This window comes from Anguilla anguilla, chromosome 1 (genome assembly GCF_013347855.1).
Source record: "Anguilla anguilla isolate fAngAng1 chromosome 1, fAngAng1.pri, whole genome shotgun sequence".
NCBI classification, from domain to species: Eukaryota; Metazoa; Chordata; class Actinopteri; order Anguilliformes; family Anguillidae; genus Anguilla; species Anguilla anguilla.
The window spans coordinates 49,214,125-49,238,155 of NC_049201.1; the positions used below are offsets into that span (position 1 = coordinate 49,214,125).

Sequence of the window (24,031 nt, forward strand, 5' to 3'; positions counted from 1 at the left end):
CTAGATTGCTATTACTGGGGATGTCTTAAATGAACCACTGCAGATTCTAAGAGCTTGAGCTTGTAAGGTATCTAATGTCCTGTGGTTAGTTTCTGCTGCTGACATATACACTATCGATCCGTAGTCCAAAACTGACCTCAAGAGTGCCCAGTATATATGTAGCAGAGATGTTCTATTTGCTCCCCACTCCTGTCCTGATAAGCAACACAGTACATTGATAACCTTCTTACATTTATTTTATTTTATTTATATGTCCATTCCAAATGAGCTTTTCATCAAACCAGACTCCAAGAAATCTAACCGCTTTCCCTCGCTCTAATGGTTGTCCATACATTTTTAAGGAGATATGTCTGTGATGTCTTGAAAAACATATCACTTGTATTTTTGCCATTGATAATTTAAACCCCCCATTTGTTTTCCAATTTCTCTACCTGGTCAACTGCATCTTGCATTTTCTTTATCACATAAGGGACATTTTCATCTTTTCCAGAGATCCTCATCATCATTAAACTCCGGTTTCCTCCGACGGTCCAAAGACATGCAGGTAGGTTAATTGGAGACTCTAAATTGCCCCTAGGTATGAGTATGTGACTGAATTGTGTATGTGCCTTGCGATGGACTGGCGAACTGCCCAGGGTGTATTCCTGTCTCTTGCCCCAATGCATGCTGGGATAGGCACCAGCACCTCCCACGATCCTGACCAGGAATAAGTTACACTGTACTGTTATATCTTGTGCCTCTACCATTATTAATACATACTAACCATTGAGCATCTATAAATTCCTCAATAACTAAACACTTGTATCTTTTTTTATAGCTCCCCCGTAATGTACTATGTGCATTAAAATTCCCACACCGTGTAACATTTCCTTATATCACTCCCCCTACAGTTTCATATATCACGATTCAATCTATTACATGGGTTGTAATATTTTTTTTCTAGACTATCCCTCCCCGTGCTTTAATCATTATTGCTTCATGTTCTTTTCCTATATTGACTACCTTATAAGTCAATCATTTTTTTATGAATGTAGCAACTCCTCCTCCTTTCCCTGATACAAATTTCTTGAATTTCTGCCCGTTAGCTATTAAACTTATTGCATTCCATTGAAAGGTGATTAAAATCATTAAGATAAGCAATCCCATGACAGTGAGCTATGATTATCTCAATTCAGAATGTCCTTCACTGTTTCCCAGTGAAATCCTGTGACTCCAAGCTGATTTCATATAACCGTAATGCTTCCAGTTCTACTTGTTGACCACGTCTACCATAAACAACACAAATTAATTATTGTCCACAGTTAGTGTTTCACCCTTCACCTTATCACAACCATTTTCCAACACTATTAATCATGACACCCGTTCGTTTAGCATCTTCAGATACCTTCTTCACCGAACAACCTTAACTTTCTGCACGTCCGTTGCTCTCATACTGACCTCGCATCCACGATAAGCAGTTACGTACTCCTCCACAGTTGGAACATTTCAACTTTGCTCTCTCTGCACATTTTCCATATTCATGTTCCCCGGCACATCACCAACATCTTTGTTTGCCCTTATATATTGCCACAACATGTCCATATATCCACACATCTAAGGTCAGACATCGCAGTTCATTTACCTTATGTATACTCGCAACCTTTCCTTATCAAAGTTGATCATTACTGATAAGCTATCGTATTTCTCTCCATTTCTCACCGTCGTCAGATGTTAAGCCTATATTACTTTTGCATTGGTCACATTGTCTTTAATTTCATCTATTGGTACATCTGTAATAACTGCTCTAACAAACTTTCTTTCGCCAAACTTTGAACAGTGTACATTCTTGCTGTTTATCTTATTCTTCCTTAATGTTTTTTCTTGGTGTCTACCATCGCTACATATAATCAGCAAAGATCAATCTCTTCAGGCCCATCTCCCCAACTCGAAGCTATAGCGACATCTCGTGATGTTTCGAACGAATGCATGTATATTTCTGCTGTCAAAGATAGGTGACGCGCTATCCACAATGACAACCATTGAGCCATAAACTCATGTGACACACTGGTCATGTGATCACCGTGAACAGGAACTGAAGAGGCAGAATAGGTAGGCTATGTGGAAATGAGGCTAGTTGATCAATGCCTTATGATTCATTTTATGTTTCAAACTTGGGAGTTGTACAATGAATATATTTGGTCTAATCTAATATCAAACGGACGTGTATTTGCAGCTGATTTTACAAGCTACGTGGATTCATTACTGCTTTGCCTGACGATGGAATGAGGACTTGCCTTTTGCGTTGATGCGTCCGGTTCATCTATTTTCTCCCACAAAAAATAATTCGGTATTTTAAAATGTTCTTATCGTTCGGCGAAATATATATTCATGTACAACCAAATTGATTGGTGTAGGCTACTGCCATTTAGAACGAGGCATTGCGTAATGCTACAATGTACCATTAGCGGGCAACCGCTGACATCTCTGCAAATGTTTTGCAAGAGTTAGCTGGTCATCAATACTCCAAACTAAAAACGCATTTAAAACATTATTCCGTACATTGTTCAGAATTATATTATGCCGTATAACTAAATCGCTGACTTCCAAACAAGTTTCCGGCTGTTGTGAACTTCCCTTTTACACGAAGTGTCAAATTAGGGTTGAGAATCTGTAATTATTGTTGCATCCAGGCGTGATGCAAGGATTTTTTGTTGTACCCCGCGTACTAGCTAGGTCTATAATTGTAGTAGTCAAGTTATCAAGCTGTAATGTAATATTAGAATTCAGAAAACACTAAATCTTTTACAGTTAGTCTACATCCAATAATGTCAGTCTCCGTTTATCTGTCTTCTCAACACAATATATTGCGCATTATGACAAACAGTTCAGCGCAATCATTTTTAATCGTGTCAGTCCCCCTTGTGAGTAAAACCTTTGTGAATGAGGAAGCATTTCTATTAATAGGATTGTATACATTGTGTATCCTGTCCAAACTAACAATCCGCACAATTTCAAAAAATTTTTGTTGAATAATAGGCTACTCACTAGGAAGTAGCCTGTGTCTCGAAGCAAAAATGTGGTTGAAAACTCGCATGTTGGGACTATGTGATGAAAGCAGACTGGAGTGACTGATCGTGGGCTGTTTTGATGCGCTTTCATTAAGCCGATGTCCTCTGATTTGTTTTGATATAGGAGCTTGTCCTCCTGCTACATTACACCTCCACCTATAAGGTGAGATGCATTTTTAGTAAGGACACATTTTCCGCTGCAGATGCTGCACAGTACACCGTTATGCCCCGATTAAATATTTACATTTGCGTGTGTAATCCCCCTAGTTTTAGTACAGCTTAGGCAGCGCTGTCATAATGTCATAGCAGGATGAAACGTGCAATTGTAACATTTGTAACGTGAAATATCATTGCATAATACACTACACTTGACAATGTAGACGTGACAGTATCGAAGTTTATTAGCAAGTTACCTTGAATTCCCTTTCTGTTGTTAGGACCGGAGCTCATTTTGGATGACGTTCCGCTCTGCCAACAACTCCTCACTTCTCCAATCGTCGCCCGACAGAGTCAGAGAGGCGCACCACCCCGCTCCTGGGATTCTTAAGGTTCGCTTGGGAGCCTCGTGTCGTTTGCCGACATGGTGGACTTTCTAGCGGAGAATAATTTGTGCGGCCAGGCTATCCTCAGGATTGTGTCCCGGGGAAATGCCATCATTGCAGAACTCCTGCGTCTCTCCGAGTTTATTCCGGCCGTATTCAGGCTCAAAGACAAGAGTGATCAACAGAAATATGGAGACATTATCTGCGACTTCAGTTACTTTAAGGTGAATAGCACAATGGAAATTTTTATTTATTTATTAAGACATTAGTATTTACTGGTACGTCTACATGGTCATTTTGTGGGTTTCTGCCTTTCAGGGCCAAGAATACTATGAGAGCAAGTTAGAAGCCAAGCCAGAGCTTCAGGATCTGGACGAGGAGTTTCGGGAAAATAACATTGAAATACTGTCACGATTCTACCTGGCATTTGAAAGTGTCCACAAGTACATTGTGGATCTAATAAGGTAATTAAATGTGTGTTGTACGTAATTTAATAATAATTTAATCAATAACCATGACCGTATCGAAAATAATAATAGCTTTATTGGTACTGGTTAAACAAATAGAGCAGTCTAACAGTGTTATGAAAGTAAGGGAATGACAAAAGAAGGCAAAAAAGTGAACATAAGATGTGAGACAAAGAATGTACTGTACTGATAAATAAATAAAAAACCAGTAAAATGCATGAAGTTCTATAACATTATAATAAATACAGCGATTACTCTTTGGTAAAAGTCATAGTTAAAACCTACTCAAGGATTGAATCCGTTATGTATTGTGGTAAAAGAGTTCCATAATTTTGGTGCATAAAACCAGAAGGCAGCTTTCCCTCAACGTTTAGGTTTATCGGTATGGCTTTGTGATAGTTCATTACTCAACTTACTGAGTCAGTGTCACTCACACCTGTTATATTTTTTCTTTCAGGTATCTGGATGACCTTAATGAGGGAGTATATATTCAGCAGACTTTGGAGACTGTACTATTAAATGAAGATGGGAAACAGCTCTTGGTAATTGTGTTACTTTATAAGCAGCTGAATTTCACCTCAGATTAATGATATCTGTGGTACTTGTATGTATCAATTTATTCATCCCGAAAAGACACATTGAAACACTGGAAATCTGTCATTATGTGCCCCTCTAACCACAGTGTGAAGCTCTGTATCTCTATGGAGTCATGCTGTTGGTCATTGACCAAAAGATTGAAGGGGAAGTCAGAGAACGAATGTTGGTGTCTTATTATAGATACAGGTGAGGCTTTTTGTTATACTTCTGTTGTCACCATTCTATTGCTCTTCATTATTTTGTGTTGCTGAAAGGCATTCATTATGTAACAGATACATTTGGCTTCCACATGTACCCTTTGGGGTAGATATTTGAGTAAAATTAATTCAATCCATAATGAATGACTGTCAGCACATAAGTATTATTACAACAGCTTCACTTCACTGCATTCATTCATAGAGAAAATGTTGACTTGGCTTGATTGACAGTGCTGCTCGCTCCTCGGCGGACTCCAACCTGGACGACATCTGCAAGCTCCTGCGTAGCACAGGCTACTCAAGCCAACCAGGGGCCAAGCGTCCCCCTAACTACCCTGAGAGTTACTTTCAGAGAGTGCCTATCAGCCCCACATTTGTCAGCATGGTCATTGGACGCCTCCGCTCTGATGACATCTATAACCAGGCAAGAGCACCGGCGACCACAGGCCTGACCCAGGCCCCAGCTCTAATGCTATCCTAGACTTTGACCACTCCGCCAACTTTCTCCTTGACAATCAACAAAACCCCTAATGCCACCCAGGACCCTGACCCTGACCGAAACTATACATTTGACCTTGATACAGAATCCATCCCTTAGCCTAGCCTTGACCTCTACACCCACAAAGAGATTTCCCATATTTGCAATCATTTAGGCGAGACTTGGTGTGGTACATTTTTGATTGACATGAATTAATCAAAGTATCTGTCCTTGCTCCAAATTAATGAAACTGTGCTTTAGTCTTTATTGCTGCATGCTTAAGTGGAAATTCTGGACATTTTGAAAGCACAAGGAACACTAACTAGAACACACAAATAATAACATGTACCACAGAGAAATGTCTACTGTATGCTTGGATCGTGAAGTATGGCTCTTTTAGATACAAAAGTAGAGGGAAGGTCTGCAGAACTAATATAATTGAATATAAGCTCATGGTTTGATTAGAGTGAGTCATGTGACGTTTGACAGGGATGTGTGCTCAGTGTATCTCTGCGTCTGGCAGGTGTCTGCGTATCCACTGCCTGAGCACCGCAGCACCGCTCTGGCCAACCAGGCAGCCATGCTGTACGTGTGCCTCTTCTTCACTCCCTCCATCCTGCTCACTCAGCAGGCAAAGATGAGGGAGATTGTGGACAAGTACTTTCCTGATAACTGGGTGAGAAAAAAAACATCACATAGACTTACACTTGGAGTAGACATTGACCACAGATGTTTTTTTTTCAACCTGGGTCTTCTTCTCTTAGATTTTTCCATCATCCCTATCGGTTCTGGTAGTATTTTACACACCTGCTTCATTGTCAAGTTTTTTTTGTTGTTTTTGGCTGGATCGCAACAGCAGGCCCAGCACTACAAACGCGAATGTCTGTGATTGACTGACTGACTGAGTGAGTGAAGTTACACCATTGGTCAGCTGAGTTATGAAGTTACACCACTGGTCGGCTGGATCACGTGAGTTAGGTCCAGCCATATGCTAGGTTTTAACCTGATCTTGTTTTTCTCCATGTCAGTAGCTTCACAGTGCCATCAATGGGCATTATCAAGATGCAGGTTCAGTTTAGCTCAAACAAGTCCAGTTTATCTAACCCTCCTTTTTTGGAGTAAAAACTTGAAATTTGTGAAAGTTTAAATTTATTTTCTGAAATAAAAGTAAAAATAATTTTCAAAAAAAAAGTTTTAACTTGCGGAATTGACGTACTGTCTCTAGACTATTCTGTGCACACAAAAATGTATTGTTTACAAGGGTGGCTCACCTATAAGATAATGTGGAAAATCCAAATCCTAAACCTCTTGCAATGGCTGATTATTCATTGGATTATTACGAAGCTGTTGTGGAGTCTCTTCACATTGATTTCAGCCCATACTTATTTGAACAGGAATACACAGAAAAAGAGCTGAAGTTAATTTGTGTGCGTGTGGAATAGTTAAGTATAGTGGGTCAATTCTGCTGATTGAAACAGAATTATTTTTGTTTTTAATTTTGCTAAATAAATTTCAACTTTCACATTCATTTTCACTTCCAAATAAGAGGTTTAGATAAACTGGACTTGAACTTGCATCTTGATATGTCCCATAGACGTTGTTGTGAAGCTGTTACATGGAGAAACCCCCCCCCCCCCAAAAAAAAAAAAAAACTCAACAATGAAGCCAGTGAGTAAAATACTACAAGAACCAATATGAATGATGGAAAAATGCTTTGAAAATAAGGTTGACCCAGGTTGAAAAAACCTCAGTTCATATTGGTAGCTATTGGTACTGTGGCTTATATGGTGAAGGCATTTCCATTGACCACAGGTTGATGTAAGGTATAGACTATGTCATTAGCTGACCATTGCAATGAGTCCACAGCAGTGGTTAGCTGCCAGTTCAGTTAGCATTTCCCAGTGTGAGTAGGGCAGTGTCTGTGGTTGCTCAGATTACAGATGAGTTGTTTTCAGTGATGAGGGTTGTTGCTTTCCTCTTATGAGTGGAAAATGTTGCTCAGTGCAAGCGTAGCAGAGGCTTGCAGTTTACAAAGGCATAGTTAAATTGGTGATTCCAAAATGGGATTCCACCACAAAAAAAAAAAACGAAACCACAGTTTTTCCCCAGACATTTAAGTTGTATTAAACTAAATTGGCGTAATTTACTTTAGCAAGGTCTCTTCAGTTGTTAACATTGCTTTTGTACTCTAAACTACTCTTCGCTAACACATTAGGTCATCAGCATCTACATGGGGATCACTGTGAACCTGGTGGAGGCTTGGGAGCCTTACAAAGCAGCCAAGATCGCACTTAACTACACGCTGGACACAGCCAACATCAAAGAGCAGGTATGTGGTGCGCCGCCACAGTATTCATATATTCATATTCATTTTGGGTGGTGGTGACACCTCCCTCTACAGTGACCCTGCCCCCGCTGCCCCTGTAACTCCGCCTCCTCCACGTGTAAGTGTGCCTCACCCGCCCTTATCTCCGCCCCCACAGGCCAGTCGGTACGCGGCCAGCCTGGACACCCTGAGGCCGCAGGTGCAGCAGCTCCTGAAGGAGGGCTTTCTGCGGGAGGAGATCGTCCTGGACAACATTCCCAAGCTGCTCAACTGCCTGCGGGATTGCAACGTGGCCATCCGCTGGCTGATGCTCCACAACGCCGAGTCCGGTAAGGAGGATTCACACACCACACGCTCCTCTGAAGACCGCACTGCTTACTGACCGCGTGTCATGGCTCGCTTGGGAACGCACTGCAATAAATGGGAACGCAGTGCAATAAATTTTGTCCCTGAGTAGTACCTGCAGGAAATACTGATCTACTAGCCCCAGTAGACATGGAATCAATTAATCCGGTATAATAACTTAACTTAAGATACCATAGGGCTCAAGGAGTTGAGAGCAAAAAATTCTTTGATCACGATTTGATCAGGCTTTGCAAATCACTGGCATTTTAATTTTTGGGCATGCTTGGTTTTGGTGACTCTTGTTGATGTTTTGCTTTATATAGCTGGAGGAATTTCCCTTATCGCCTTATCAGAAATTTTGAATTCCCGTCAACCCTCTGTGTACTGTGTTATGTTTCAGTCTATGATCCAAACAACAAGAGGCTGCGTCAGATCAAAGACCAGGTGATCAACGACTCCAAGTACAACCCCAAGATCCTCTTCCAGCTGCTGCTGGACACTGCTCAGTTTGAGTTCATTCTGAAAGAGGTGAGTGAGCCCAGCAGTCCAAATACTAAAGTGCATTTTAAGTAAGTGAATCAAAAGGGAGGAAGAAAATGTGGGCTGGATGTACTGGCCATTTATGAATGTGGCCTGACTTTGGGACATTGACTTAAGAATACTTTCTTTCACATAGACCACCAATATTAACTTATTTTGCGCTCAGATGGTGTTTACTGGGGATGATTTAAAAAGAGGACCAATAATCAAATTAGCATTGGTTGTGATGTGATCTTGGAATCTAGCAGCACCTCCCTTGGCCTGTATACATGTAACAAAACAATAAAACAGGGAGCCAGCTATAGTTCAGTGGGGTTCATTACATATGTTGATGGCAGTAAAACGGATTGCATTTTGACAGACAAATTTTTCATGTCTAATTTTGCACCCAAGTCATATTTCAGAATGGGAAATGGCTGAATGCCACCTGTGAGATGTGAAACAAGCACTTTTCTGTGGTTTTGATTTCAGACACCTGATAACTTCCAGGTTTCCAGGAGACTTAAAATAAATCTCCCGTCACATATTAAATAATAAATGGAAACTGTGAGCTAAGCCCCCTCAGGCGTACTTAGTATGCGCATTACGTGGTTCAAAGCAAAAGGTGGCGCTGGGAAATATGTGCCCTTTCTGAATCACACGTCTGTGTCTTTCTTCCAGATGTTCAAACAGATGTTGTCCGAAAAACAGCTGAAATGGGAGAGCTATAAGAGGGAGGGCTCAGAGAGGATGATGGAGCTGGCTGAGGTCTTCTCCGGGGTCAAACCCCTCACCAGGGTGGAGAAAAATGGTAAAAAATTCCTAAATACTGCCACTTCCATGGTCAGGCCTAGTTTAGCCTTGCACTCTCCACAGCTGTACCAAGAACTTCAACCAAATCTCCTATTTAGGGGTGCAATGTAATATCGGGGCAATATTCGTATTGGCCATTTTTGTTAAAAATAAACTTATAAGTATCAGCCCAGTATAATGGACCAATATGATGATGCAACAAACATGCATCAGAGCTGAGTAGGCTTATCATAGTTATTTGGACCTCATTTATATATTATTTATATACTTTATTATATATTTATATACTTATTTATATCAGCCAAACCCACAAGCAAAGCTAGATACTCAGCTCTCTAGACTCATGCCCTTTGCTGAATAATAAAGTAAGCAAGTTGAAGTATTTTGTTATACAAATAAAATTTGAGTTGATCATCAGTCTGTATGGTGCATGTGATCCACAGAGAACCTGCAGGCCTGGTTCAGGGAGATCTCCAAGCAGATCCATTCCCTGAACTATGAGGACTCCACCGCAGCCGGGAGGAAGACGGTGCAGCTGATTCAGGCCCTGGTGGAGGTAAGGGTCGCTCAACTCAAACAGCAACCCTTAAAGAGAAAACACACCTTTGAGAAGAGAAAGTACTGGAACACTACTTTGCTTTTGGGTTTTTTAAATTAAAATGCAAAAACAAAAAAAGAAAAAAAAGGGTGGTCTTTGGAGCAAAGGTCTTTTTAATATTTGAAGCTGTGACCAAAACATTCTGAAGAAAGCCAAGGCGTTCCTTTTTGTGAAAATTGAGTTTTACTATTTATCTACCCAGTTCATCTTGTTATTGAGATTTTTGGGTCATTCTTTCTGCTTTTTGTGCAGGTGCAAGAGTTCCACCAGCTAGAGTCCAACTTGCAGGTGTGCCAGTTCCTGGCTGACACCCGGAAGTTTCTACACCAGATGATTCGCACCATCAACATCAAGGAGGAGGTGCTGATCACCATGCAGATTGTAGGGGACCTGTCCTATGCCTGGCAGCTGATTGACAGGTAACTGCCACCGGATTCACCTGGTCAATGGCGGTCGAGACATGGTTGTTTAGCCTTGACAAGCTGTCTAATGTACAACATAAATACTCAACCAGTACAGTGGAGCATCAGTCATACGTACAGTAGCATTGCATTGTGGGTTTGACAGCACAGCACTCCAGAGTTGTAGCTCAGATTTTTTCTGACACTGAGCCGTCGCCATTTTATGACACTATTTTACTTTCATTTGTAGCTTCACATCTATCATGCAGGAGAGTATCAGAGCTAGCCCATCAATGGTGACAAAACTGCGAGCAACTTTCCTGAAGGTAAACAATAGAATCGATTACATAATTATTATTTTTGCTATTCAACTGATCAGTAAACAGGCTTATCCAGGGTCACCCTGCATCCATAATTTGTTATAAGACACTTCCAAATGGCATTTCGGTTTCTGTATTCTACGTATTGGTCTGCACATTACTGCAAATTTCATTCATGGGAATATGTAAACATGAACACCTGTTCTGTAGTTCGTCTACTGTAATTCTCTACGGTATATTGTGTTGAATAGTGAGAAACTGTTGAACTATTGCTTCTTGTGTTCACTGTGGTGTGCTGTATACATTGACGCCATTTTCCCTGTGAGCAGCTGGCCTCTGCGCTGGACCTTCCCCTCCTGCGTATCAACCAGGCTAACAGCCCAGACCTGCTCAGCGTCTCCCAGTTCTACTCTGGCGAACTGGTGGCGTACGTCAGGAAGGTGAAAAATTTGCGTCAAAGAGGGACGGAGTGTGGTGTTGCATGAATCACATTTTTTATACCGTATGTAATACAGAGTTTGTTCCCATTTATGTTCCTCCGCAGGTGCTGCAGATCATTCCAGAGAGCATGTTCACCTCCCTGGCCAAAATCATCAAACTGCAGATCCATGACATCATGGAGGTGCCCACCCGACTGGACAAGGACAAGCTGAAGGACTACGCCCAGCTGGGAGCACGATATGAGGTGGGGACGGGGCCTTCCTAAGAGAATTGCCGCAATAATGGCTTTTGACGATGGAAGAATTGTCTAATTAGCTAACGGGATTAGCTAAATGTTGATCACATTAACATTCACTTCATCACATGGCTGATCGAAAACATCAGCAAAATATTTTTGAGTAACACAGTGGATAAAAATGGCAAAATATCGTCTTCACAGTTCCCCTATTGCAGTCTTTATTTACCTGTGTGCATAATCAGTTACCAGGTTCACCGCTTAAAAACAACAGCGCTCAAGGAAATCATAAAAACCCTCTAAAATATTGCACTTCAGAAGCTCTGACTTTAGAGACATTTGACCATGTTTAATATGCTGGTGCAGTTCCTAATAATGTGACAATAAATCAAATGCTTTTCCAGAAGCTTTTCCCGGTCCATTAGTTGGAAGTAATGGAGCCGTCGGTGTTGAAGTTGTTGTTGTTGATGTCATGATTCTCGTAATATAGCTAATAATAGGTATGATCTCTCTGTCCAGCTTGCCAAATGGAATCTCTAGGCCAGTGTCTACAGGGTGGCAGGATACTTCACTCTAAGGCCTCTCATCTACTTCCTATAGTGTATTCAAAACCTCTGATAAAATCTCCTCCCTCTTTTCTCAAAGGTTGCCAAACTCACCCATGCCATTTCAATTTTCACGGAGGGAATCCTGATGATGAAGACCACACTTGTTGGGATCATCAAGGTAAATTAAAAAACACAAGCCAGTTATCTTTCTTACTGTTGCAATACTTTCATATCAATTTACCTAGTTTTTATGCTAAACTTTTGTTTAAAGTGATGGAAATGTACCTGTTTGTTTATGCTTGGACACAAATAAACAGAAATATGTGTAGGAAAGGGAAATTAGTTTTCATAACTGGCTACTGTGTCAGTTTCAGTTACGATTCAGCAAAAATAAACAGGATTTCCTACATAAATTCATCATTACCTGCTTGTGCAGAGTCTTAGCCCCACAGAATTGTTTCCTTTAGAAATGACTTCATACCCATGGTGGTGTTCTGTGTGCTTTAGGTGGATCCTAAGCAGCTCCTGGAGGATGGCATCCGGAAGGAGCTGGTTAGGAGGGTGGCCTATGCCCTCCACAAGGGCTTGATCTTCAACCCCAAAGCCAAGGTGAAACCTCTGTCACTAATTGAAAACAGTGAAATGTTCAAAAGCAGGATCTTTATGTAGGAGAGTCTTTTTAATAATGATAATAATAATACTAATGCATTCTACCTTTCAGTTAGGATGTAAAATCAATTAAAAGTGAAGCAGAGAAATCAAAGCGAGAAAAGGGCAACAGAACTTTATATGTAGCACTTTGCTGGGTGATGAATTAAAGTCTTTTTCACATTAGAATGCCCTTTGCACATTAAAGTTATTTGTCCTCTTCATCAAGATGGCCAGTATTTTTATGGTACTACAACACGCCTCTGCCTTTTTTTCCAGACCAGCGAGCTGATGCCAAAATTGAAAGAGATGGCGGCCACCATGGATGGCTTCTACCGCTCCTTTGAGTACATCCAGGACTACGTCAGCATCTACGGGCTGAAGATCTGGCAGGAGGAGGTGTCCCGCATCATCAACTACAACGTAGAGCAGGAGTGCAACAGCTTCCTCAGGACAAAGGTCAGTCAGATGTTCCACTTTTAAGTGGCAAAGGTGTGGTGCATCTGTGTAAAGCATGGGGGGGAGGGGCTTTCAGTCTGCAAAGAATGCCATACCTCATTGCACAATCTCAGCTTTTTCAAAGTTCTGCACTGGAACTGTAGCTGGTGTGTAAAAAGTAACAACAGCACAGATAGCTGGTGTCAGTCACATACTTTGTTGAATCACTTTGTGCCAGTTTGTGCTTATTTGAGAATATAATCGGATTACTCCCTATTTCCAGATCCAAGATTGGCAGAGCGTGTACCAGTCCACCCACATCCCTATTCCCAAATACCCCTCTGTGGACGAGTCTGCCACCTTCATCGGGCGTCTCTGTAGAGAGATCCTGAGGATCACTGACCCCAAGTGAGTCTCTGCAGGCGGGAGGGTTGAGCCAGGTTGGGAAGGCCCTGTGCTTCTGCAGCCTCATTGCTTCAGTCCTCCAGCAGCAAGATGCAAATAAGGCCTCCCAACTTGTCGTTAGTTTCTGTTACTTGAATCAATCACAGCTATGTCACAGTCAATTACCTTGTTCAGAAGGTATTAAAAAGAGTGACTGCAGGGATGCTTGGTCAATTGAATGTGAATTGAAGGCAAGAAAATTGAACTGCAGAAGATGCAGTAGTTTCTTCAGGAAATGCCTTTAGCATCAGTTGCTCCAGTAACAATTCAGCTTAAGGCTCCTAAGTGGTTCAGCTGCAGGTTTGATCTTTGAAAATGTCAGTCGCTGACTATAAATTGTAATTTGGTTAAATTTATTTAAATGAAATTGCTGTTTGGCTCCATCCTTGTTTCAGAATCACATGCTACATTGATCAGATGAACACGTGGTACGACATGAAGACACACCAGGAAGTGACGAACAACAGGCTGTTCTCTGAGATTCAGGACACACTGGGGACCTTTGGACTGAATGGTCTCGACCGCCTTCTCTGTTTCATGATAGTAAAGGAGTTGCAGGTAACTGATTTTAGATTTTTGTCTCTCAGTGCATTTACATTCACAGAACCCCCTGGACAGAACTACACAGACATGCTGATTTGAACTGTAAGCAGCTTGTATTTTAGGCTGGATATTTAAGCACACTATATATTTTGTGTTGTCAAGGTGCGCCCCACAGTCTGGTATTGAGTCCTGACTATGACTGTGGACAGCAGCCTCACAGGAGATTGCACAGTTGTCCTGAGTGTGTACCCCTGAGGGAGGGTCTATTGGACAGTACTCTTCCAATGCAGAGACCGCTCGAATTGCAGAGTGAAAACAATGGTGGCTGTGTTGCTGTTGTTGCTGCATGATTTAAAAAATAATGTTGCATTTATGGGTTGGGCCTAAGAACACCACTGGGCATGAGACAAGAAAATAGTGGATAAAAGTGTGTATTATCTACATGTCTGAATATTCTGGACTTCAGCTTTGTGGTGGATGTGCATACTGTAGTTTATGAAAATACAATTACTGTAATGCATTAACTGACATTTGAAACGATGCTGGTTTTTCTGTGTGATCCTTTTCACTGGCAGAACTTTCTGACTGTGCTGCAGAAGGCCATTCTCAAAGACAAAGCTGTGGTCGATGTTTTCAAAGCTCTGTTGAATACTGTGAATCCAGTGAAAGGAATTGTGGGTGAGTTCAGTGAACCTTCAGTGAGGTTGTTGTGTTTGCAGACGGGGTGGACGTTGTGTAATGTTACTACATGTTTTTTCCATTTCAAGCAAATGCCAGTAAGGTCTACACCAATGCAGTTGCCAAAACGCAAAAAATCTGGCCGACTTATTTGGACGCAATTCTGAAGGTATTGTGACCCTTCTCTTTCTCTGTTAAAGTACAATCTTTGTAAGCTTGGCTCGGAAGTTATCAAAGCAGAGTTAAGCCAGTTATTCCTCTCACCACAGCAATGTCTTGCATTAAATATACCTATTCTCTAAATGCCTCAGGTTGGACAGATGCAGATTCTGAGGCAACAGATTGCCAACGAGTTGAACTACTCCTGCAAGTTTGATTCAAAACACCTTGCCGCTGCTCTAGACAACTTGAACAAGTCAGTCTTATTTCCATGCTCTGCCTCTTGTTCTTTTAATATTCACTAATACCTACTATATAGAAACCCACAAATAACACCATATTACAACAGGTCTTTGCTAGCTGACATTGAAGCACACTACCAGGACCCCTCCTTGCCCTATCCCAAAGAGGACAACACCCTCCTGTACGAGATCACCGCTTACCTAGAGGCCGCTGGAATCCACAACCCTCTGAATAAGGTCAGTCTTCTTCCTGCCAGCTTTCGTTTTCAATTTGTCTTTGGAGTTAACCAAAACTAGACTCAAAAACACCTTTTCAGGCTGTTCCTGATCTCTTATATCTCAAACCACTTCAGGTTAATAGCAGCTTTGGAACCAAAGGTTTACAGTTACAGCTGCAGTTATACCACTTTCTTTGTTTATCACTTTGATGTAAGAGCCTTTTATTTTTATTGTTGTATCGATTGATACTAAGGGCACTGTGTCAAATAGAGTGCAGTCTGCTTCTAAGTGTACTGAGGGCAGGAATAGCCCAGATACAGTGAAGAAAATGCCTCGGAGCGAATTGTTCCTATTCAGATGCAGCCCGAATACTGTGTTTGAAAATAATTTGATTTGGTTCAGAGAAAACATTAAATATTCATAGAATGTACAATTTATTTATGCTGCATAATAATTTATTTTTAATTATTTTGCTTCCAGCATAATACATGAGCTAATAAATGGCATTTTAATTTAACATTTTTAAATTTTATTTTAATTTTATTCTGCAGCATAACGTAGCTAATTTCTCACTGTTTCATATAAAATGTTCAAGCAAACAGGCTTGCATAAAACCAGTCTCTTTTTCAACATAGCAATAGCAACCAAAAGAAAGCTTCTTCCTGCTGACCTAAAAATGTCTGCTTGAATCGGATGCCAGTCTTAAAATGAGCTGAAGTAAAGGCTCTGAGACTCAGAGCATCCTGCAGTCTGGAGTCACAGCTTATTTCAATCCTAAAATCAGGTGAGGTTAAAATAAGACAATTTATGTTTTAGTTGAGTGGACTCAACATATGGCTGATATATTTTTTCCTAAGTTTAGATGCAAAATCATGTCTGCAAGGAAATTTTTCCTAAACAATTTACACAATATTATTTTTCTGTGCAGTACTATAACTGAATGAATGAAACATTTCATTTATATAGCACTTTTCCAGACACACAAAGTGCTTTACTGTGATGAGGGGAACTCACCTCACCCACCACCTATGTGTAGCACAGAAGCCATTTTGAGCCACAATGCTCATCACACATTAGCTGAGGTGGAGTGGGAGAGAACCATTTTTAGCCAATTAAATCAGGGGGTGATTAGGTGACAGGTTGAGAGAGCCAGGTTGGGAGTTTAGCCAGGACACCAGGGAACCCCCTGCTCTTTGCGGTTTGTGATGAGTGATGACTGGTAGGACGTTAGCTCTGCCACCTCGGAGGATGGTGGAGGAATCCCCTTCAGAGGGCTCCACACTGAACTCTGCACTTTGTGTCTGTCCTTTCACTTGCAGATCTATATCACAACCAAACGGCTACCTTACTTCCCCATCGTGAACTTCCTCTTCCTCATCGCTCAGCTGCCCAAACTGCAGTACAGCAAAAACCAAGGTAAAGCTCCATCCTGTTCCATGAGAAGAACATTTTCCTGCCATATTTTGTGACGGTACACTAGAGAATTTAACGTTTTTTTCTTATCCTGTTCAGGAATGACCTGCAGAAAGGCCACTGACCCTGTGGACTGGCCTCCCCTGGTGCTCGGCCTGCTGACCTTGCTCAAGCAGTTCCACTCCAGATACACAGAGCAATTCCTGGCTCTGATTGGCCAGTTCATTCGCTCTGTCATGGAGCAGTGCACCAGGTACATTACCTTGGCTCAGCTGCTGGCTCTCAGTGCTGTGGCAGGTGTGACCCACCAGTCATGTGATCTTTGTGCAGCATGGTCACAACGTGAGGTTATTTTAGAGAGAATCGGCTCCTTGCAAAAAGGATACATCCCCATTTTCATGTTTCTACAGCTACTAATGATTTTCATGTCATTTCATTATTCATTGGATTTTTTCCTCCCTTGAAGTCCAACTTAACAGACACAGTTGTTCTTCAAACTTTGTCTTTTCTGGGGGGTGGTTTTGCTTTAATTTGTGATGCCAGTTAAATTTGTTGCTATAATAGCCTATAATAGCAATGTCAGTGGTGAAAAGGGCTTTCTTATTTTATAGTCATCAATAAATGGAGTTTATATAATCTTTACAGTCAGCGTATTCCAGAGATGCCCTCCGATGTGGTAGGAGCATTGATGTTCCTGGAGGATTATGTGCACTACACAAAACTTCCTCGCAAGGTGAGACTAAACCAGCGCTCCTCAAAATGTTTCCCTGAAGATTTTTTATTTATTTTTTATTTTTTACAAGCATGTTGTGTTTTCTGTTTTTCACCTCAGGTTGCCGAAGCCCACGTGCCAAGTTTCATCTTCGATGAGTTTAGGACAGTCCTGTGATGTGTGGAGGATGAATGGAATTTGAACGGTTCCTCTTTTTCTGAAGACAAGTTCAGCATCCATAATTTAGCCTTCAATGTCTGAATGCACTAATTCAATTAATAAAAAAGTTTCAATTTTTTAAACATGTTTGGAATTTATTACTATAGGCTCATGTGCAGTAATATGTCACTTTGTATGTGTCTGTTAATCAATTAAATGGAAATAATTTTCTGAATAAATCCCATTATAACTACTGTTGTAAATTGTCCCCCTTTGATAACTGATGAGGGTTTATAACTAACTGAGATTTTACTGGTGAAACATGACGCAGGCAATAAAGTGCACAACCACTAACTGTGGTGGTAATGTATAATTCAACAATGTAACTGATGGTCATGCTTATTTCGTACAGCTAATAAATTATAAAGTTTAGCAGTGAAAAGTGTGGGTATAAAATCGGGTGGACTTTTATATGTAACTACTCTTTCTAATGTCTAGACAAAATGGATTAAAACGTGAAAGCCAAAATTAAGATATACAGGTACTGTTATCGTGAAAGTAAATAATTGGAATTTTGAAGTTGTATTCTGGGTGAAGTTCTCCACGCTCAACACATGGTGGCTCATGGTATTGCTAATGAGCTCCAATAAAATGTATACATTGCAACATGGGATATGTAGTTATTTTGAATTCCCAACACTGAAGTGAATGAGCAGAGCTCACTACAAGTCCCACGATTCAACACGAAGGGGAGTTTCGGGTCTTGACGTTTTGCCGGAAATTTTGAACAGCAGGGTATTTCCTAAAGTAGTGGAGTGTTGTATCTTCGATTTGCTCATCATTCGTATAGAACTATTTATGTAGGTATTGATATTTGTTGATTTTGGTTTAGGCATATACTTGTTATTCTACAGCCGATACAGCTTACTTTACGGTAGATACGTTGGCTAATGTTAGCCTTCCCTCACGTTGTATCAGGCGTGGCTAACAAACGATAAAGTGCAAAACTTATTAGTTCCAGTATGATTGATTACTCCAAGATAATCTACGACATGTGATGTTAATTTGTCAGTGAGACAGTTTCACTCATTTCTCTCCACTAAACCGGGCTGCTTGCTATTTACCGGTAATGTCAGCCGATTCAATTGTTGCTAGTGCTATGTAGCTAGCGAATAATTGTGCGATAGCTGGTGAACGGCGTTGAGAAAGTGCTGCTGCAGCTAGCTAACCAACGTTAGTTTTGTGTTTTTGGAATTAGCCAGATTATCCACTTACACTGGTTTGGGAGCATACTTATTGAAAATCAGCCACCTAAAAATTGTCTCTTGTGTCATGCAAAAAATTGTATCGATAGTAACAAAATGGGTTTGCATTTTTATCAATGTGCTTGTAGACTCCCGAAACGTGCGACACAATGTCCATGAGTGTGGTGAATTCCACGGTCTCTGCCCTGAAAGGCTGTCAGAACGATATCGGCACGGCGATGGACATCGTCACTGACGTGGCTCTCGACCTGGTAGAAACTGAAGGTACAACGGATAACAATGATCAGATGTGTTTTTCTTTCGTAGCCACTGAACACGTTTGCTACAACATTTGAAGGAAACATTTAAGGAACATTTAAAATGTAACACTTTTTTGTATCATGTATTCAATAATAAAAATAAAAAAACAAGGTGGTATAGTTTAGAGAGATTGCATTGCCAGTTTACAAGTAAAGTCGAATACAGGGGCCTATACATGAGCTTTAGCTTAAAGCAACTGGCAACTTATAGCCTTTCTGCATGTGTGAGTCACTTCATACCAAGATATCAAACCATCAAGACACTCCAGTTTTCAGTGCACAGATGGTGTGGCTGGTTAAACGGGGTTTTGCCATTAAAAGTCACTTCATTACAGGAAATGAGGAGGACATCCAGAAACTGGAGGACATGATGCTGGACTGTGCGAGACTGGACAGAGAGATTAATTGCTTTGTTGAAGCTGTTGAGCAGATGACTGCACAGGTGGGATGTTTTCTCCGTCCTGGATCCTAACATTGGTTGCATATCATTAAACACCCCTCCCCAAACCCCCCATGAGCTGCTGTCAGTCATACATACCAGCCTGTGCTGTAGATTAGACAGACGATACCACCAATGAGTGCCATGCATTCGTGCCCTACGTTGACCTTTTCTGAGCAGAGTTTGTGCAATCCCATTTTAAAGGGTTCTACCTCTATGTGAAAGAGCTATTTCAGATAAGAAGTCAAGAAAAATTCTTGAAGGTGTTGTCATCTGCAGAGAGGCTGATAATGAGGTCTGAGAAGTGACTGTACACACACAAACACATAGAATGTTGACTTTGGTGTACTGGCTTTGTCACAAGGACCTGAATGGCCAGCTGTGACTCATCAGCACTTTGTGTGCCTGTGTGAGTCACAGAGGGATTCTCCATCTGTGACTCATGGGCAGGCCTAACCAGTTTCCCATGATTCCTGGGCGAACCAAAGGCGTGGGATATGTGGGGTGGCCCGAGAGTCAGCCGCACTTGTTCTTTGTGGCAGAGAAAGAGAGCAGGGCACCCGTGGGCCATGCAGTTCTATAGATGCATGTCTCTATGGTTGATTCACTATTGTCTAACTTTCTCCAGTGTGAGAAATGGCATTTCACCCTTTGGCATGTATTTAGTACACAATAGGATTGTTTCCATTGCTGTTAGGCTTTTGCCATTCTGGTCACTGTTTTGACGCAATAATGGTAAATTTGATGATGCAAATGGCCGAGGAAATAGTTTCTGGCCACAGATCTAGGTTATAGCACCATCTGGGCAACCCCAGGCCTGGAGAACTCCAACGGTGTAGAACATGGATACTGAAATCTGGCCCTCATGTATTTTCACCCAGTTAATTGGCTGAACAATTAGTGCTCCTGATTGGCCAGACTGCCTTCACACCTGCCTCCCAGGTAAAGGGATGGTGGAAAACAGTTTTCAGTCTTCAACCCTCGAGGACCATGATTTGAATAATAGAGGCGTACAATATGCTGGGTTTTCTTCAACTGAATTTCTTTGTTGGTTTTGAAGTGATTATTTGCACAGAAAGCCAACACACCTGTGGTGCCAGATGCAAATCAGGTGGTGATTGAACGTGTGACTTTGAATCATGCAAAGTTCTGGCTCTCCAGTCCTGGAATTCTCCAACCACTGTTGCGGTGTCCTGAAGTGTACACACTGATGTTACACTCTGACGTATTTAACACAAACAGTGTATTTGCACTAGGAAGAACTTATTGGTCTTTAGAAACCAGAATGAACAAGAGATATTCAATAACGTTGTTGGTTGAACAGATACAGATAGTCCTCTGCCTGCACACCCCACCTGGCAACATTCCAAATGCCAACGAGTACTATAGTAGCTACTCTATCGAAATTCCCTCTGATGCCATATTTCCATCCCTGTTTGGTGGCAGCTGTGGTTCATTCATGTTCTTTCCCTGTCTCATTGCCCAAGCGCTGCTTCCCTAACTCTCTCCCCTTCTCTCCGACTGCCAGGCCAGGCTGCAGCTGCAGCCAGAGGCCATGTTCACCCTGAAAAACCAGGTGGAGGAGCATTTCGCCAAGCTCCAGGGCTGCTTCGTCGACTCCGACCTGCACAGGCACAGTAAAGTGGTGAGCTTCACCGAGAGCGTCAGGAATTCAGGGGCGCAAGGTGAGAACCGCCTGGTCGAGCTGTGGCCCCGTTAACCCCCACCCTGCTAACACGAGGTCATTCGGGTCTCAGCCACACTTATTATATTTGCACTGCTCAACTGGGTGAGAAGAATGAATTGTCAGTTCCGCTCTACAGAGTTCAGCTGTGGTATTTTCTACATTGTGTTGAATCTTTGTTGATCCTATAGACTGGATTAGTTGGAAAGGCCTTTTTGACATGCGTATATTTGTCCCACCCAATACAGTATCCCAAACAAACATGAAGGGCAGCAGTTTCTCCCTGGCATTCTATAATCACAGCAGACTCTGTCTGTTATGAAGATATAACTTTTTATTTGAACAGACTTGTTTCTGCGCATTAATTCAGTTAATTCTGTCTCTATAGTTGGCCCGTTTGAAAAGTAGGGTTATATGCGCTTGCTTATTTTGTATAAAAACTTTCTTTTTGTTTTATATAAAAAAAAATATTCCTCTTGCTTCCACTTGGGGGCAACTCATTTAGGAAATGATGCTGTCTCAGGAAGCGAAGCTCAGTGAAGCCAAAGCAGGCCAGTAGCTTTGTATTGGTAGAGTTGACCTCTCTGGTTTGTTGTCTCTCCCGCTCGTCCTCATTCCTCCGGCTGGCCCTTAACGGCTGCAGTCTGCAGCAGGGCCGTTTGGTAAATGCGGGGGGTCTTCTGCATGTGCGCCTGTGAGATCCAGAGTCCGGTTTCCCACATGGATGAGACCCAGCGGTACGGGGGGCCCTGGCTTTAGGGAAGGGATCAATGTTAAAATGATTGCCAGCAGGATTGAGAAGCCCTCCCTGTTTATGTAGGCTTTACCCAAAATCTTCACCCTGGTTGCTTTCAAAAATTCAATATCCTGTGAAGGTAATTTCAGATCTTAAATGCCCTTGAATGCGCACTGGTTGTTATTGTGCAATGCTTCCAGTTTACTTGTGCGCATAAATGTTTGCAATTTGTTGAGTGTAAAATAGACAAAAATGTGCTGAAATGAAAAAATAGTCACTGTGATGTATTTAATTAAACAACCAAATCATACAGTGCGTGTTTATGACCATTTGCAACTGCAGAATAAGTTTTGGGATTCACGCTTTTTCTCAGTCTGGCTGGAGGCGAACGGGCATCTGGCTGTTTTTACAATCCGGGTCATTCATGTGGACATCCATGGAAACCAGTGTTTTCATGAGCCACTGCGCTCCCAGCGCATTGAACATTAACCCAACGCCTGGCAGCACTTAAAGGGCCGGAATAGCTGGAGCGTGAGTCAGAGAGAGTGAGTCATTAACAGAGAGAGAGAGGGAGAGAGGGAGAGCGAGGGAGAGAGTCAGGGGGAAGGCTCGCAGGCCCACAGCCCCCAATGCCCAAAGCACCGTGTCAGTGCATTCAGGGAAAACTCAGCCCTGATTCCTTCTCGGGATTTCTCTGTTGAAATGGTACTCGTGAAGTTACGCATGCAGCTCTTCCGTTTAAACTCTTGGCTGCTGCACGCCCTTCGATGAGCTTTTGCTCTCTTTTTCCTGCAGCTGCTGAATAGAATTGTGCTCTCCCAGTTCCAGGAAACTTAACTGTATTTGCCGGTGTCCTGTTCATTCTAACAGAAACTCTGCCACCATAATCCTTGAACATTGTGAGTGCAGCACACTGTTTCATGGGCATGCTCTAGTATTAATGCAGGGGTAACAGTGATAACTGTGTTGCAGGGTGGTTTTGAGACCCATAGCCAGGTAGTTGCATGTTCTGAGACAGGGCAGTGCCTTTGCATTTTTTAGCATTTGTTTTTTGGCTATATGTATATATATGTAATGATATACCAGTGTAGCCTATATGTATCTACCTGTTGTAAAGGAAATTAGGCCTACATCAATAATTTATTTCTTCAGTCTGTATATTAAGAGATTGCTATATCTGTTAACAAGAAAATTACATCACTAATTTTAATTCTGCTTCCTACTCTTTTGTAATATTGTATTAAAAGAAAACAACATTTTTAATGAACTGGAACCCAAACATGCTGCACTATTGCCGAGATATTTGCAAGTCAGCTAATATTTAAGTTGAAATATGTCAAAAGGGAGTTTTCTAAGCTGCTTACTCTCACAACAGCAATTCCACCTGCCATTTGTTAGCCGTGGAACACTGTGTAGTTAGCTAATGTTATGCAGCAAGCCAGTTAGCTCACAATGGGGATGACCTAACCCAGGTAACTGGGGCAACACCACTGTAATTTGCAATGCATTATGGTCCTTCCTCTGCAGATACCCCTTTAATTCTGTTTTTTCATGAAGTTGTACGACAGTGTGCCTTTGGGCATTATATGCACTGATGCTATTGCTGCTAATTGTGCAGTTTGAAGTGAATATTATCCCCTCTACCCTTTCTGGCTAATAAATTTTAACTTCTCTATTAGCTGGTGTAACCAGATTTTTAAAAATAGAGCCAGTGACTTAGGCATGAAAGTGCCTACATCACGTTGATTGCTGGGGACACAAACTGTGAATGTCAACATGGCTACTTCCTACGCCATCACTACCCCTGCTATAACATCTGGAAAAGTTGTATTTTTATGTTTTATTTTGTGTTCATTAGCTATATGCAAACTACTTAACTAGTACATCTGCATTGCAGTGTTCACATTCCCGCAAACATGCCAGAGTTGGCTGTTGAGGTTATTTTCATTCAAAGTCATTGGGTTCAAAACAGAAAGCAGCTCATGTTATCATGTACCAACCAGTCTGCTGTCAAGATTAACAATGTTATTTTTCAGCCAAGTCACCTTGTAACATTACACTAAAATTAGATCAGTTAAT

At 41.6% G+C, this 24,031-nt stretch overlaps 2 protein-coding genes across 9 annotated transcripts in view; both read left to right on the top strand.

Annotated features, from left to right (window-relative positions):
* Window positions 1-1,980: 1,980 nt before the first annotated feature.
* On the top strand, window positions 1,981-17,960 carry washc5 (WASH complex subunit 5). Of its 4 annotated transcripts, none has more exons than XM_035408667.1 (30): window positions 2,059-2,088; window positions 3,172-3,210; window positions 3,485-3,813; window positions 3,908-4,053; window positions 4,514-4,598; window positions 4,739-4,839; window positions 5,082-5,274; window positions 5,852-6,004; window positions 7,544-7,657; window positions 7,812-7,983; window positions 8,400-8,527; window positions 9,200-9,329; window positions 9,775-9,887; window positions 10,182-10,348; window positions 10,581-10,656; window positions 10,980-11,090; window positions 11,195-11,335; window positions 11,972-12,052; window positions 12,382-12,483; window positions 12,802-12,981; window positions 13,244-13,368; window positions 13,800-13,962; window positions 14,523-14,625; window positions 14,715-14,794; window positions 14,937-15,040; window positions 15,134-15,263; window positions 16,565-16,661; window positions 16,758-16,911; window positions 17,304-17,391; window positions 17,491-17,960. In XM_035408667.1, exons 3-30 carry the CDS (start codon window positions 3,628-3,630, stop codon window positions 17,545-17,547), a joined length of 3,480 nt encoding a protein of 1,159 aa, XP_035264558.1. In that variant the 5' UTR covers window positions 2,059-2,088; window positions 3,172-3,210; window positions 3,485-3,627; the 3' UTR covers window positions 17,548-17,960. The 4 variants fall into 4 exon arrangements, with proteins under 4 accessions (XP_035264542.1, XP_035264558.1, XP_035264550.1 ...); XM_035408659.1 differs by lacking the exon at window positions 2,059-2,088 and adding an exon at window positions 2,095-2,326; XM_035408651.1 differs by lacking the exon at window positions 3,172-3,210 and having other exon boundaries at window positions 1,981-2,088.
* A 279-nt stretch (window positions 17,961-18,239) lies between these two features.
* nsmce2 (NSE2 (MMS21) homolog, SMC5-SMC6 complex SUMO ligase) overlaps window positions 18,240-24,031 on the top strand; it is a 28,158-nt gene continuing 22,366 nt past the window's right edge. The window contains exons 1-4 of one of the 5 annotated variants that reach the window (XM_035408706.1): window positions 18,240-18,389; window positions 18,923-19,058; window positions 19,429-19,535; window positions 21,061-21,217. In XM_035408706.1, the coding sequence (XP_035264597.1) occupies window positions 18,944-19,058; window positions 19,429-19,535; window positions 21,061-21,217 (379 nt within the window). In that variant the 5' untranslated portion in view covers window positions 18,240-18,389; window positions 18,923-18,943. Of the gene's footprint in view, window positions 18,394-18,454; window positions 18,656-18,718; window positions 18,763-18,922; window positions 19,059-19,428; window positions 19,536-21,060; window positions 21,218-24,031 lie in introns of those variants that run through there. The other 4 variants (XM_035408699.1, XM_035408709.1, XM_035408720.1 and 1 more) reach the window with 4 other exon arrangements.